A 13688-nucleotide genomic window follows, 5' to 3' on the forward strand; every position below is an offset into this window, starting at 1 on the left:
TGAAGTGTACTCTGTCCAAGTTTGCGTATGATACTAAATTGTGGGGTGAAGTGCACACTCTGGAGGGTAGGGAATGATTGCAGGCAGACCTGGACAGGTTGGAAAAGTAGGCAGTACACAATAGGATGCAGTACAACAAGGACAAGTGCAGAGTGCTCTACCTAGGGTGCAAAAATATCCAGCACATCTACTGGTGGGAAGTGACCCTCTCAGCAGCACAGAAGCGTAAAGAGATCTCGGAGTCATAGTGGACTCCAAGATGAACATGAGTTCTCAGTGTGATGAAATCATCAGCAAAGCTAACTGCACTTTATCATGTATCAGCAGATGCATGACAGATAGACCCAAGGAGATGATACTTCCCACCTGTGCAGCATTGGTCAGACCGCAGTTGGAGTACTGCGTCCAGTTTTGGGTGTTGCACTTCAAGAAGGATGTTGATAGACTCGAGAGGGTCCAGAGAAGGGCCACTCATATGGTTAGGGGCTTACAGGACAAGCTCTATGATGAGAGACTGAGGGACCTGGACCTCTTTAGCCTCCGCAAGAGAAGGCTGAGAGGTGATCTTGTGGCCACCTGCAAATTCATTAGGGGGACGCAGCAAGGGATCGGAGATGCTCTGTTCACCAGGGTACCCCTTGGGATAACAAGGAACAATGGTCACAGAGTGACAGAGAGCAGATTTAGGCTAGATATCAGGAAAAACTTCTTCACGGTAAGGGTGGCCAAAATTTGGAAAGGGCTTCCAAGGGAGGTGGTGCTCTCCTCTACCTTGGGGGGTCTTTAAGAGAAGGCTGGATAGACATCTGGCTGGGGTCATCTGACCCCAGCACTCTTCCCTGCTTAGGCCAGGGGTCTGACTCGATCCGTTGAGGTCCCTTCTGACCCTAGCAACTACAAATCTATGAATCCATGGATCTATGAATCTATAATGGTCCTCCTGACCTTAAAATCTACAGACCATTCAGTATTGTTTTATGGGCTGAACTAGATTTCACAAGATTTCTAAGAATGCAAACTGATCTATTCAGGGTACATGTACAGGAATCTTTCAAGAGCTTCCTTGTACTGTAGTATCACTAGACAGATGATGTGACCTTCCAAGAGATGTGGTAAATTTCTTTTAGGGTGATGCTTCTAGGACAGTCTGTTGATGCAATGCAATTTGCTCTCTCAGTTGACGACATTAAGCCTGCTTTTTCTCTTTGTACAGAAGCAAATCCAGAGAAATTCAACAGTCGCTTTCGAAATAAAATGTTTTATGCTGGGGTGAGTTGGGATACATTTTACAGGATGGTGTTTGTTTAAATTATTTACTATTCAGATTCCTTTCTCTGTCTCTGTCTTTCACCCTTGAGGGTAATGGCTATTCTTCCCATAGCCATTAGAAGTAAGCAGTTACTGCTCCTGGCAATAACACACACACACATATCCATCTGGAAGTGTGTGAAGCAGTATTGCCCCATAATGCCTAACATTTCAGATGAGTGCTGCAGCCCTTGGATGCAAGACTGATAATCTCCTGCACCCACTGTTGCAGACTGGCAGACATCTCAACAAAACACTCGGATCTGTGGGCAGTACTTTGCTGCTGAATTTACTGGTGGAATTAGTAATGCATAGAGAAAAAAATCATTGCCTGTACCTTTATTCCTTGATGAGCAGGCCTGGATTTGAAGCTGGAGGGAAAGAATGACAGAGAGCTGCTATTTGGAGCACCTCATTTTCATATTGAAAATGTCAACCATTTTTATCCAGAAGGAAAATGGACAAGTGTTCAGATTTACTCTGAAGTGGAGTTAAGAAAGGAAGATGTTGGCTGGATAGTGCATCACAAAGGTCCTTGCATGATCAGCTGCTTTAACATCAAAACAAACAAAAAAGCAAGAATTTGCATTTAATTTTAGAAGCGCATTGATGCTTCTTGGTTAAACCCTTCCATGTAGAGGCTGGTTTTTCTCAGTGCAGCACTTTGGAAGCTGCAAAACAAAATAATCAGTCCTGCCTAGTGTTTCAAAGGACTTCAGAATTTGAAATAGTGCTGACTGCATGTTAGCAGAAGAGAGTTGTCTAAAACACTGCTAAAGCAGACAAGAATAGAATTTACATCAACTTGGTATGTGGTAGCAAAGTATTGAGAAGGCTGAAAAGTGAGGATAGTATAGGAAAGAAGTCCTAGATTGTTTAAATACAGAAGTCTGATATGATTTTCCCCCTTTTCCTATATGTTGCAGGCAGCCTTTTCAGACTTTCTGCAGAGAAGCTCCAGAGATTTATCCAAACATGTTAAAGTTGTGGTAAGTAGAGATAATTAAGATATCCCTTCTGTACTGTGAGACAGGTACGGTGCTTTCTATGCAAACATATACCTTACCACACTGGACCACTAATTATGCTTTTTTCTGTTTCAGTCGTGGTACCTGCCATCCATTTTCATAGTTACATGCAAGAAGATTGCCATGTAAAACACACCCTTTCCTAGCTCACGGACAATGCATGGTGATCTCTATATTATAGAGAGATGGGTCACTGTATATGTGTCATTTGTACAGGCTGTTAATAAATGTTTTAATGGCAGTTTTCATTATGTCTGAGGTGCTGGTCAAAAGCTGTGCTGTGTTCTCTTGCTTTGGTTTTTGCAGTGTGATGGAACAGACCTGACCCCAAAGATTCAGGAGCTGAAGTTCCAGTGTATAGTGTTTTTAAACATACCCAGGTAAGCTCCATCTTTCTTTTTGGAGGTGAAAAGGAACAATGTGTGCCTGGTTTGGACAGATGTGAAATGGTATGAAATGGGATGCCACTGTGTTATCTACCTGAGAAGTGGAAGACCCACTTATGACACTGTTAAATCCTGAACCACCAGAAGCAGTGGGTACCAAGTCTCAGGCCCATGTTAAGACCATTGTATAAGAAATTCAGATATTCTGGGTGCCTCGCATTTTAGGGGTGATAGAAGCAATTAAGTAACTGGCACACTTTCCAGAGTTGTTCACTGGAAACAAAAACAAGGAAACAAAGACATGGAATTGTCTTTTCTGATGTTTTATTTGAAACATCACAGGGCAGAGGAGGAAAATCAGTGTTTTCCAGACAGACAGCTCCAAACTCGTTAAAAAAAAAAAAAAGTGTTTCTTGTCATTCCGGAAGTTGTCACAGTTAGTAAGATATATAGTTGTATTGTTAAAATCCAGTACAACAGTCCTTTTTCTCCCTGTTCACTTCCAAGCATTCTTTTGCTGCAGAGTCCTCATGTTCTTTTTCGTCACTGGTGCCCTCTTTGCAAAGTTCTCTGAAGTTCTTCCCGCCCTTGTTTATTCAACGTCCCATATATAGCTACCCCCTAAGGATAGGAAGATGGAAGAAAATGCAGCAGCTGTTTTTTAGGCTTCCTCACATTTGGCTCATCTTCCTTCTCCTCCCATACTTAACAGATTTTGTATCCTTTCTGTTCTCAGATCTTCTGGGTCAGGAATTAGATAGGAAACAAAGTCCTGCAGACAAGAGTCTTAGTTGAAGCCCCTGGCCTGCTAAGGAGAGGCACAGAAGGCCTTATACGGTCAGAAGGCTCAAGCTAAAAATTCATCTCGACAGCTGATCTGCAGAAAGCAGAGGAAGCAGGGAAAGAGCAGTCAGTACAAAATACTGTTGTACAAAGTTACTATCCCCCATGTTCTGTCTCCGCATACTCCCTCAGCAACCTGATAGAAATTCTGATGGATAAATTCAGTAGTGCTTCCGCTACCGGAAAGTTGGGAGAGCTGTCCCCTATCCAGTCCTTCCTGTAATTACATCCCTCATTACTGGATGGTCCAAAATGGAGATTAGGAGCATTTAAATGGGTATCTGGGTGTTTCCATTGGAAGATAAAGACTAGGTCAACACTCATGCTTTCTGAGATGCAGGCAGATGCTCAGTATATTCACAGGACTTATTTTATAAACCCCTTTCTGCAGGTATTGTGCAGGCACGATGCCCTGGGGAAACCCCAGTGATCACAGAGACTTTGAACCTCAGCGCCATGATGATGGTTACATTGAGGTCATTGGATTTACAATGGCCTCTCTGGTGAGTATTTCTGCACAATTTAGGGGACTTAGGTAACTCTGTGAACAAGATCAGGATGTGCAAAGCTGCATATACAAATGTCCTTGCTCTTAGTAAGAAATCCATGTTTCCCCAGAGTGTGATTTAATCATGGAAAAAAATTTCCATTTTTTCCATTTTCCATTTTTTTACAAACAGGTACCTACAATAAAAACTAGTTATTTTGAATGTATGTAATGGCATTTCAAAATCCTTCCAAATCAGAATGATCAAAGCATTTTGTTACTGTAGAGGGGTTGCGTTGTTTAGTCAGTGCCCATACAGGGTGCTTCAAAAAAATGTATAAACATTTTAGTTGTCAGGAATACAGAGACATATTGATTGATAATGCTGATTCTTGTTTCCTTAGAAGGCAAGAAGCATAACTTGCAATGTGTACTACTCTAGGTGTTCAAAATGCTCACTACTGACACCCAGGCACTCATTATAGTGGCAAACAATAAAACAAAACACATGAGTATATACACTTTTTTGACATATTGTATATTATAAATGATAAAAAGTATGATTTAGATATGTTTTACATTGTATTCTCATGACTCATTCTTTGCTCTACAAGTCTGTTGTGCTTTCAGAAGCCATGCATAAAGCCAGTGAAGCTGGATTATTTTGTGTTGCATTTATGTATAAAAATCCATGTATGTGCAGTACATTAATGCATACATTATAACATAATCATTAAGTATCCAACTTATAAAGACACAAGGGTTGTGAACTGCAGAGCAGCAACCTTAATTCTGTGTGATTATTTGTGTATATGCACTACCATTTAAAACTCTGAACACTATAAGGTAGTGTTAGAGAAATAATACCAAAGAATGTGATGTAATGGAAAGTAATTGCCCACCATTCTGACAGCTAGGTCTAAGATAGGGGCATATTCCAATTCCAATTCCAATTCCAATTCCTCCCTGATAATTATTGCCTGGTAGCATGAGAAATAAATAGGAATAATACTTTTTTATCTACCCAATCCAAGATGGTGTGAGAACCAGAATTTTTTAAATTTTGAGAAAAAAGTACTGCTGTAATCATTGCTTTTCTTTTGTTCTCTCTAGAAACAGGAAATTCACTTGTTAAAGCAGTGTTATTTTCTAGGACAGTCTTAGTCCAAATGGTTTAACATTCAAATATCATTGTGCACAAGCATGTTCTCCAGCTCCATAGGGTACATTTACAGAGCAAATGAAACTGATTTGTAGCAAAGGCTGGTATTCCCACCAACCTATTTAATCCCACCAACCTAGTTTTAATCTAGCTAGTTGTGCAGATGCAGTAGCATGGGCTAGCAGTATAGGATGCATCCAGAGTTTCTGATGGGTTTGTACAGTCTGCACTTGCAGTCCATGTCATAGTTTTCACCAGTACTATTAGTTTTAATCTAGCTTGCACGAATAACATGAGGGAATGGCTATCCCCACTCCAGTTACACATTCATTTCTCGTGTAGAAACGCCCCCAGTTCCATGACAAAGTGCCTTTCAGTGACACCACATGATCAGACCTCAAAATTATACTCAAATAAATCTTAATTCTAAAATAAGCAAGGCTGATTTTACTGAGGTCTCTGTCAAACATTGCATATATTACATAATTAACTGGTGAATTGTGCAATAAATTTGGACTGGCCACATGTACAAAGTAAGCCCAGCCACATGTACAAAGTAATTATCATGCAATTAACTGGTTAATCATGCAGTAAATTTAGACCAGCCACATGTGCAAAGTAATCATGCCATAAAAATGTCTATCCAACTGTCAAAAGAGCCAACCAGCCACAAAGTTAGTGCTTGAAAATATGTAACAAGTATATAGCTGTTTTTTTATATCCAGCTTTAATTTGAATGTTTGGCAGGGTGCTGATAGACATATGTGATGGTCCTGATTGGGGATCCTTGTACAGCCTTTGTATACTGGTGGAATCAGCATATGAAGGCTGTAAGGCTAGTGGGAAATGATGTTTTGGAGAATAGGTCTGACATGAATTTCTCTAGTGCAATGGGTCTGATGGAATAGGCCTTCAGCACTCCTTCCTCAGGGCTCTTGGTGAAATGTGTGCTGGCCATGAGGAGGAAGGAGGAAGTGGGGTTCGAATGCACAGAGCTATAATATTTAAAATGTAACATACAGCAGCATAAGGATGCATCTGGGCTCCTGAGATATAGGGACAAAAGTGACTTCTGGTTGCTGCACAGTCATGATCACAATTGCAATCATGAGGTTGCAGGTAGTAGCCACTTTCTCGCCCCCACCTTCCCCCCCCAATCCCAAGTCAGTAGTGGGGCAAGGTGTCCCATTCACCCTGTCCTAGTTACACCACTGGTAATATACCATATAGAGGTACTACAGGCAGCTATAAAGTGAAGTACCCCAGAGATTATCTTTACTGTCCAAAGGATTGCAGTGGTGCTGCCCAGCTGCCTTTGCCATCCTCTCTTGAGGCATTTCAGCTCAAGTCACTCTTCAGAATCAGGGCCCTAAATACCATATTTTCTCACATACAACATGAACCTTTTCCCAAAAGTTAGTTGCTAGAAATTGAGGTATGCTATGTAAGTGAGGAAATGTAGTAATAAAAATGTCTGCCTCTGCCAGGGAAAGTGAAAATAACACTGTAGTGCTGGACTGGGGCTCCCTAGCTTCCGGCTTGCATACTTCCTCTTTTCCCCACTGTAGAAGCTGCTATTTAGTTGCTTACTGCTACTTACCTGTATTTTCAAGGAAAGATCTTTTTTCCTTCAGCCTGCCTTTCCAGAAAAAAAATGTGTAACTTATTCAAGAAAATATGGTCCATTATTACATCCTAAAGGCAGCTGAAGTCAGAGTTAAGGTTGTACCTTTAATTGTGATTTTGAAGAGCCAGCTTAGCCACAGACTTTTACTAGGAGCCAGCTTGATGAGCCATGATATACTTTTTTGTCTGCATGCCCTATTTGTAAAGTGCTTTGAAAGAAAAATCTTCATAAATGTATATAAATGTTAAGAAATATGGTGTTGTTTATCATTTTAAAATCCATGGCATAAATGCACTGTACTTAATGGGGCAGAATTAAGCTTCCCAGAAAAAAGCAATTGTGAATGGCCTTCCTGACATCTGTTTATGTAACTCTTATAGTTAATGTTACATTGATATGGATATTTACATCTTTAAGAGGTACAAGATATTTTTACAAGAAAGTGGTCACATTTTTATTAACATTTTTTTTATTTAAAATCATTATATCTTTATTAAAAAAACCAAGCTTTGAGGGGCCTGCAGAAATCATGAATAAATTCTCAGTGACACTTTCTGTCTCGTGTACAGATATCCCTTTCATCTTCACTGGTTCTTTACTTCCGGTGTGAGGTGTAATAGTTGGTTTGTGCATGAGGGTAGGAGTAAGAAGATGGGTTTGGGAATCTGGCTTTATTTGTTTCTTAAAGTAAGAAAAATATTAAATTGGGACAACTTAGTCTAGAACAGGGGTGTCTAAATACAGCCCGCAGGCCAGATGTGGCCTGCCAACTGGCTGGATCTTGCCCACAGCTGCCCCTGCAGTGCTCCACATGGCGTTAAGCCCCACCTGCTCCCAGCAGGGCAGTCTGCACTGCACTTCCACCGGCCCTGGCCCTGGCCAGTGCGCAGCTTCTGGTGGGGGTGTTCCCAGTGTGGCTGCTGCCAGCTGCATGCTCTTCTCCCCTCACCTCCAGTGGAAACAGCTGGGCTGAAGCTTTCCCTATCGCCTTCCCAGAGTGGCACAGCAGGGGCAGGAGTGGGAGGAGGAGCAGCCACTGGAGGCAAGGGGAGCCCAACAGTACCTGGCCAGCTGCAGCTGCACTGGGAAGAGCTCCACCAGAAGCTGTGTGCTGGTCAGGGCTGGGGCCGGCAGGGCTGTTCTGCTCGCCTTGCCTCTAGCTGTGGCTGCTGCTCCTGCTACTGCCAAGCCACTCTGGGTGGGCAGCCAGGCGGCTCCTGCCCAGCACGTGGAGCTCTGGCTCTAGCTCCCAGTTGCCTTCCACCCACTCTGCTCACCCAGAGGTGGCTACTCATTGCGTCGTGTGGGCAGAGTGGGTGCAGCTTCTGGTGGGTCTGTTCCCAGTGTGGCTGCAGGCTCTGTGTTGCTGTCCTGCCCTTGCCTCCTGGTGAGAACATGAGCCTGGCTGGCTGCAGCCACGCTAGGAAAAGCCCTGCCAGAAACTGTGTGCTTTGCTGAGGTCAGTGGGTGTGGGTGGGAGCATGGCACTGGCTACCCTAGGCAGGGACAGCTGCCGACCAGGCAAGCTCTGCTGCATGTGCCTCCCTCCCAGCTGGCTTCCGGCCAGCCCCCTTCCCCCAGGCAAGGCATGAAGGATGCAGATCATGCCAGTCCTGCTCCCGAGCACTGCTCCCCACCCACCCAAAGCCCATAGTGAGTTTTGGTGAGTTGTTGCCAGAAGATGAGGGGGGGAGGCAGGGTGCTGACCCAGACTGTGACAACTCATCAAAACACCCTTAGGCCCAAATAATTGTCCACCCTTAGTCTCAAATTTGATCTAGATGAAAACCAAGTGCCTTAAATAACATGTAGTGTTTCTGTTGTTTCAGTTGACTTACGGACAGATTTTTGGTTCAATGAGTACCTCCGAGGGGAACAGTTAATACAGAACAGTGTAATACTTTTGCTGTCATGTCCTCTTCCCTTGTTTCATTTTTTCAGAATGGTTCTTGAACCTGGTATTAATTGCTTTCCAGCATCAATTACTGAACAGGGTTGTTCTGTTTGCTCTTTTCAACATGTCTAGTCCAGTTCCAGAGTTGTTATGTAAACTGTCAGGATAGGTATTTCAAATTTAGGTAATTCATATTAAAGACTATAGTGCTTTGAGTAAAGAGAGGATTACCCCCCTACAATTAGTGGTTCTTCTAAAAATCAAATGGAGCTGTGGTCCTCATCTGGTACGTCTAGGCATTTCTGCAATGTAAGTGGGAATAATCATTTTAAAAGTATGTAGAAAAATACAAAAATGCATATAGATAGTCTCCTTCTGTCTGCAGTTACGTGGGTGTCTCTATAATGCATATAAGGTGTGTGGAGGTTAATATCTTCATGATAAATTTCAGACCCATTTAACCATTTGATTCACAAATTTATCATGTACCTTTAATTGCTGCTTTCTGCCCACTGACTGACTTTCTGTGACTTAATTGTAGCATGTCAAACTCCATTTTGTCCATTTTCTTTGAATGCAACTACTGGACCACCCTCCAGAGCTTCTTTGGATAATACCTTCACACATCATGTACACCCATATCTCTTACTTGTAATCCCACTCTGCTGAATCAGGTGTTATATTTCAAGTAGGCCTGAAATATAACTGAAATATAACTTTGTAATGGCTATGGCCGTAAATAGTTTGTGGGTGGTGGGGGTTGCATTCTGTCTTCCAAATTAATGGAGGTTATTTCTTTCAGACTGTAGTCAGGTGAATGTAAGTCTCCATACAATAGAACAGGCTGTATCACAATGGTTCTCAGGTGCAAATAGGATAGTGCAGGGGTTGGCAGCCTATGTGCCACAGAGACTGTGGCTGTGGCTTCAGTGCTGTGGCTTTGGTGGCATTCAGCAGCAGGGAACTCTGCCTGTGCCATTTTGCACTTAGTCTTCCAGGGCTTTGGCAGAGGGGGAACTTTCTATGCACTGTACTGCAGTCTGGCACAGTCTGGGGTTCTCTGCTCCATGCCAGAGCTGGGTAGAGAGAAGCAGGTGAGGTGGCCTGGTTCTAGTGCCCACCCAACTCAGACCCAAAATGAGTCATTCCAGCTCTGTGCTGGCAAACATTGCTGATTCCTGGGGTACAGAATATACAGTGTTGGGTAAAATTATGGATTTGGGAATTGCTAGCCATCTCAACTGGCTGCTCTAAATCAACATGCTAAAATTTTCTTTCTTTTTTCCCTTGCTTTTGTTCTGTAGGCTGCTCTTCAGGTGGGTGGTCATGGAGAAAGGTTGCATCAGTGCCGGGAGGTGACACTGCTAACATACAAGTCTATCCCCATGCAAGTGGATGGGGAGCCATGTCGATTGGCTCCCTCTCTCATTCGGATCTCCCTGCGGAACCAGGCCAACATGGTGCAGAAGAGCAAGAGGAGGACATCCATGCCTTTACTCAATGAGTGAGTTGGGCATGTGCATGTCCTAACATAAAGAGGCTCTGACAGGGCAGAAAATACAAATAGAAAGTCTGCATGGACAGCATTAGCAGAGGTTTTGGAGAAAGGTCCAGAAACCCAAGACTGTTCCACTTCTCCACCTTTATAAGTATTTACCAGATATCTCTTGTGCTTTAAGTTGCAGAGTTTCCTTTGTTTTGCTTTTGGACAGATGTGTTGTGCCTTTTGTTTTTCTATTTAGTGAGGTCTGAGTGCACTCAGCAGTGACTCATACTAACGCTCATAGAACCACTGCTATATTTGCAACCCGCACCTTCTACTTCTCCATTATCTGATTTTTTAATATAACATAATTTTTCGATTCCCCATTGAGACCCTTCACTGATTTGCCTGTCCATTATCTGATAAATAAGTTACAGGTTTGCTGAGGATACAGACTTAGACCTAGACATACTGAAAGATAGAGTTCCCAGCTATGTTCCAGATGCTGCCAGAGCTATCGCCCTGTGAGCAATGACTTCCGTTTTGGTCCAACTGCTGTGTCAATTAAAATGCAGGCAGACAACTAAAAAAGTTCAATCGTGAGCCATTGTTTCCAACCAGAAGGGAAGCTGTTGCAGTGAGAAGAAATCACTTCAGGTATTTAATGTAGTGATTAGCCTGATCAAACCTGGACACAAGATCTGAATTTAAACTGTGGTTTCAGGGAACAGAGTGGCTTTTGTCATAGTAATGGTATACAGTATTAAGACCCTCTGAAGGCTGGAGAATTGAATTGAATTGGAGTCTATGGTGTCAAATAGCACTTGGCTCAGAGCTTGAGTTCTTCAGGTGCCTTTGGCTTGGCTGAGAGATTCATCCGTGAAGTTTTGATTCTTTTGTCCTGGTGGTCCATTAAAGACTTTAATCCTAGTCCTGAATCTCTGCAAGTGTGTGTGTGTGTGTGTGTGTGTTTAAAAGTGGAGGGAAAGATGGAATGCCACTTGGGTTTCTGGGTATAATAGCTGTATGAACTAAACTAGTATGAAGAGGCATGACTGCATTTAAGGCTTGTCTATTATGAAATTTTTTTGCAACATACTATCACCGACACCAAGTTTTTTTGTATATCCTTACATAAATTTCTTAACCTGATATCTGTACTATATAAAGACATATCACCAAAATTTCTTAGGATGCTCCACAACTGATAAATTGAGATGGCTTTTTCTCCCTTAGAACTATGAGACATCCACCCTGTAAACTATAGATGTGAGATTACTGTATGAATCTGGTACTGTCATCCTGCAATTATTGGAGATATGGTCTTAAACTTCTGCAGATGTAGTGAAAAAATAATCTCACATAGATTATTTCTGAATTGCTTCATAGTAATTTTATTTTGTTACTGGGTGATGAGGAGAAAGCCCCTGAGCTGCTGGCATAAGTAAAAAGATTTAATTTAATTAAAAAAAGGAAGTCTTTTTAATGTGTTTCTGTCTTCTCATGGTGTGTAATTTTGGAGTTCTAGTTTTTGCAGTATTTCAGGGGTTTCCTGGTATAGTAAGTATATCATCTCCCTGGATGGTGACCTTTTAAAGCAGTGGAGAGGAACATATCTGTGCAGTTCTAAGGAAATATATCTGTTACGATAGAACACGTACCCTGATGAAGGCAGAACCCAGAAAAAACAGCCACTAGAGCTGGTGAAAATATGTATTTTTTTTATGGAACATTTTAATTTCTTTTTAGAAATAAAAAGTTCTGGAAGCTGATGTTTTGGGTCTTTCACGATATTTTAAACAAAAAGTAAAAAAATTGCCAGGACAGAGGATAGTTTTTAAAAATATTTTTGCTTAGTTGAAAACCCAATTTTTCTTTGAAAAATAGTTTAGATGGAAAACTTTTGATTAGCCCCAACTGGGAGGCCCTTTCAGGTATATACTTTATTGCAAAGTAAATTTGCTAGAGAAATTATCTAATTATTCTTCTAAATTATTCTAAAACACTAAACAGGAATGGAGACTGGCTATTACAGATCAGTTGTACATTAACCTCCTCTGTGCACTAAATTAAAATATGCAGTATGTTCTAAAGGAGGGGAGTCTGTGTTTCTATTTTTTTTAGCTGTGCACACTGGTGGGAGTGAGGACTACTAAAATTCCTCAAGCTTCCCATCTAATTTTCAGAGCTGCCCATCTTCCTGATTGAAAATATTTCCCTTTAAAACCTCTAAACCAGGGGTGGGCAAAAAAATGGTATGCAGGACATATCTGGCTTGCCAGTTGATCACCGTTGGGAGTCTGAGTGGAGAGAGCTGCATCCCACTCCACTCTGCTGCAGCTGGGGCCAGGCCAGGCCACACAGTACACAGACTCCATCACCCCCTCATCCACCCCTTCCTGCCCAACTTCCTTTTGGTGCTGCAGCTGTGCCATCCTGGCATTGTGGCTGTCAGCAGCTAGGCCTGCACAGGACAGGGTGCAATGCAATGCGCCAAGTAGCTGTCCTGCTAGTCCACTGTCCTTCTCTCAATGATGAACCTCTGCCACTGCAACACTGGTAGTCCTTGCTGGCCACGGTGGGGCAGGGGGGTGAAGGGGTCAGTTCTTGGCCTGCGGAAGTCACTTCTGACTTTCCTGGTGTGGCATGGTGGCGGCAGCAGCTCATCATAGCGGGCAGGTTGGCGGGTAGGATTGCTGCTCAGCGCACTGCATTGCATCATGTCCCATGTGGTCCTAGTGGCCCGTGTCCACAGTGCCAGGACTGCACTGCTACAGCACAGGAAGCTGGGTTGTGGGGAAAGATGCAGCAGGGGTTGGGGGGAGGCAGGGCGGAGGAGTCTGCACGCTGTGTGGCCCAGCCTGCCCTGGTCCCATGTGCAGCGGAGCAGAGTGGCGCAGGGCATGGCCTTCCCTCCTCCTTGCAGTTGCCAGTGGGTCGGCTAGATCAAATGGCATCTTCCCAGTGCCCCCTGGTCTGCAGCTGCTCACCGGAACTCCTTAAATGGCCCTCCAGTCCAAATAATGGCCCACCTCTGCTCTAAACAGTTCTCCTAAATTACTTTAATATGGGGGAGAGGGATTCTTTTTCCCCTCCTAAATCCCTGGAGTTGACTATATTTCAATTTCTCAGGGTTAAGAAGGATTGCATGAGAGACAAAAGTATGCTAATACGTGAGTGTATTGTTGAACCTATTGTTTTAAAATATTTTTTTTCATTTACTCAGAGTATCTTAGAAGCTAGAAAGAGGAAGGCTGTTTTCAGAGCCTGTCACATGGGCGATGTAGTGCAGACTTTAGCTTAGTGGATGTCTGTTGTATATATATGGATGCCACGTGTGGTAAATATTAGAACTGGTCAGGAATTTTGCCTCAAGATGAGTTTTGGACAGAAAATAATTTTTTATTTTATTTTTTAAAATTAAAATAATATAAAATATGTATTTGAAAATGAATTCAACATTCATAGTT

General features: G+C 42.6%; 1 protein-coding gene across 1 annotated transcript in view; it reads left to right on the top strand.

The window, feature by feature from the left end:
- The window catches only part of DGKI (diacylglycerol kinase iota), a 244967-nt gene that overhangs the window by 94480 nt on the left and 136799 nt on the right, over window positions 1–13688 (top strand). Inside the window, exons 15-19 of the mRNA XM_019515441.1 lie at window positions 1214–1269; window positions 2235–2297; window positions 2643–2716; window positions 3957–4068; window positions 10040–10239. Of these exons, the coding sequence (XP_019370986.1) occupies window positions 1214–1269; window positions 2235–2297; window positions 2643–2716; window positions 3957–4068; window positions 10040–10239 (505 nt within the window). The remainder of the gene's footprint in view (window positions 1–1213; window positions 1270–2234; window positions 2298–2642; window positions 2717–3956; window positions 4069–10039; window positions 10240–13688) is intronic.

Source organism: Gavialis gangeticus, unplaced genomic scaffold (genome assembly GCF_001723915.1).
Source record: "Gavialis gangeticus isolate Ggan-Ray unplaced genomic scaffold, GavGan_comp1, whole genome shotgun sequence".
Lineage (NCBI taxonomy): Eukaryota > Metazoa > Chordata > Crocodylia > Gavialidae > Gavialis > Gavialis gangeticus.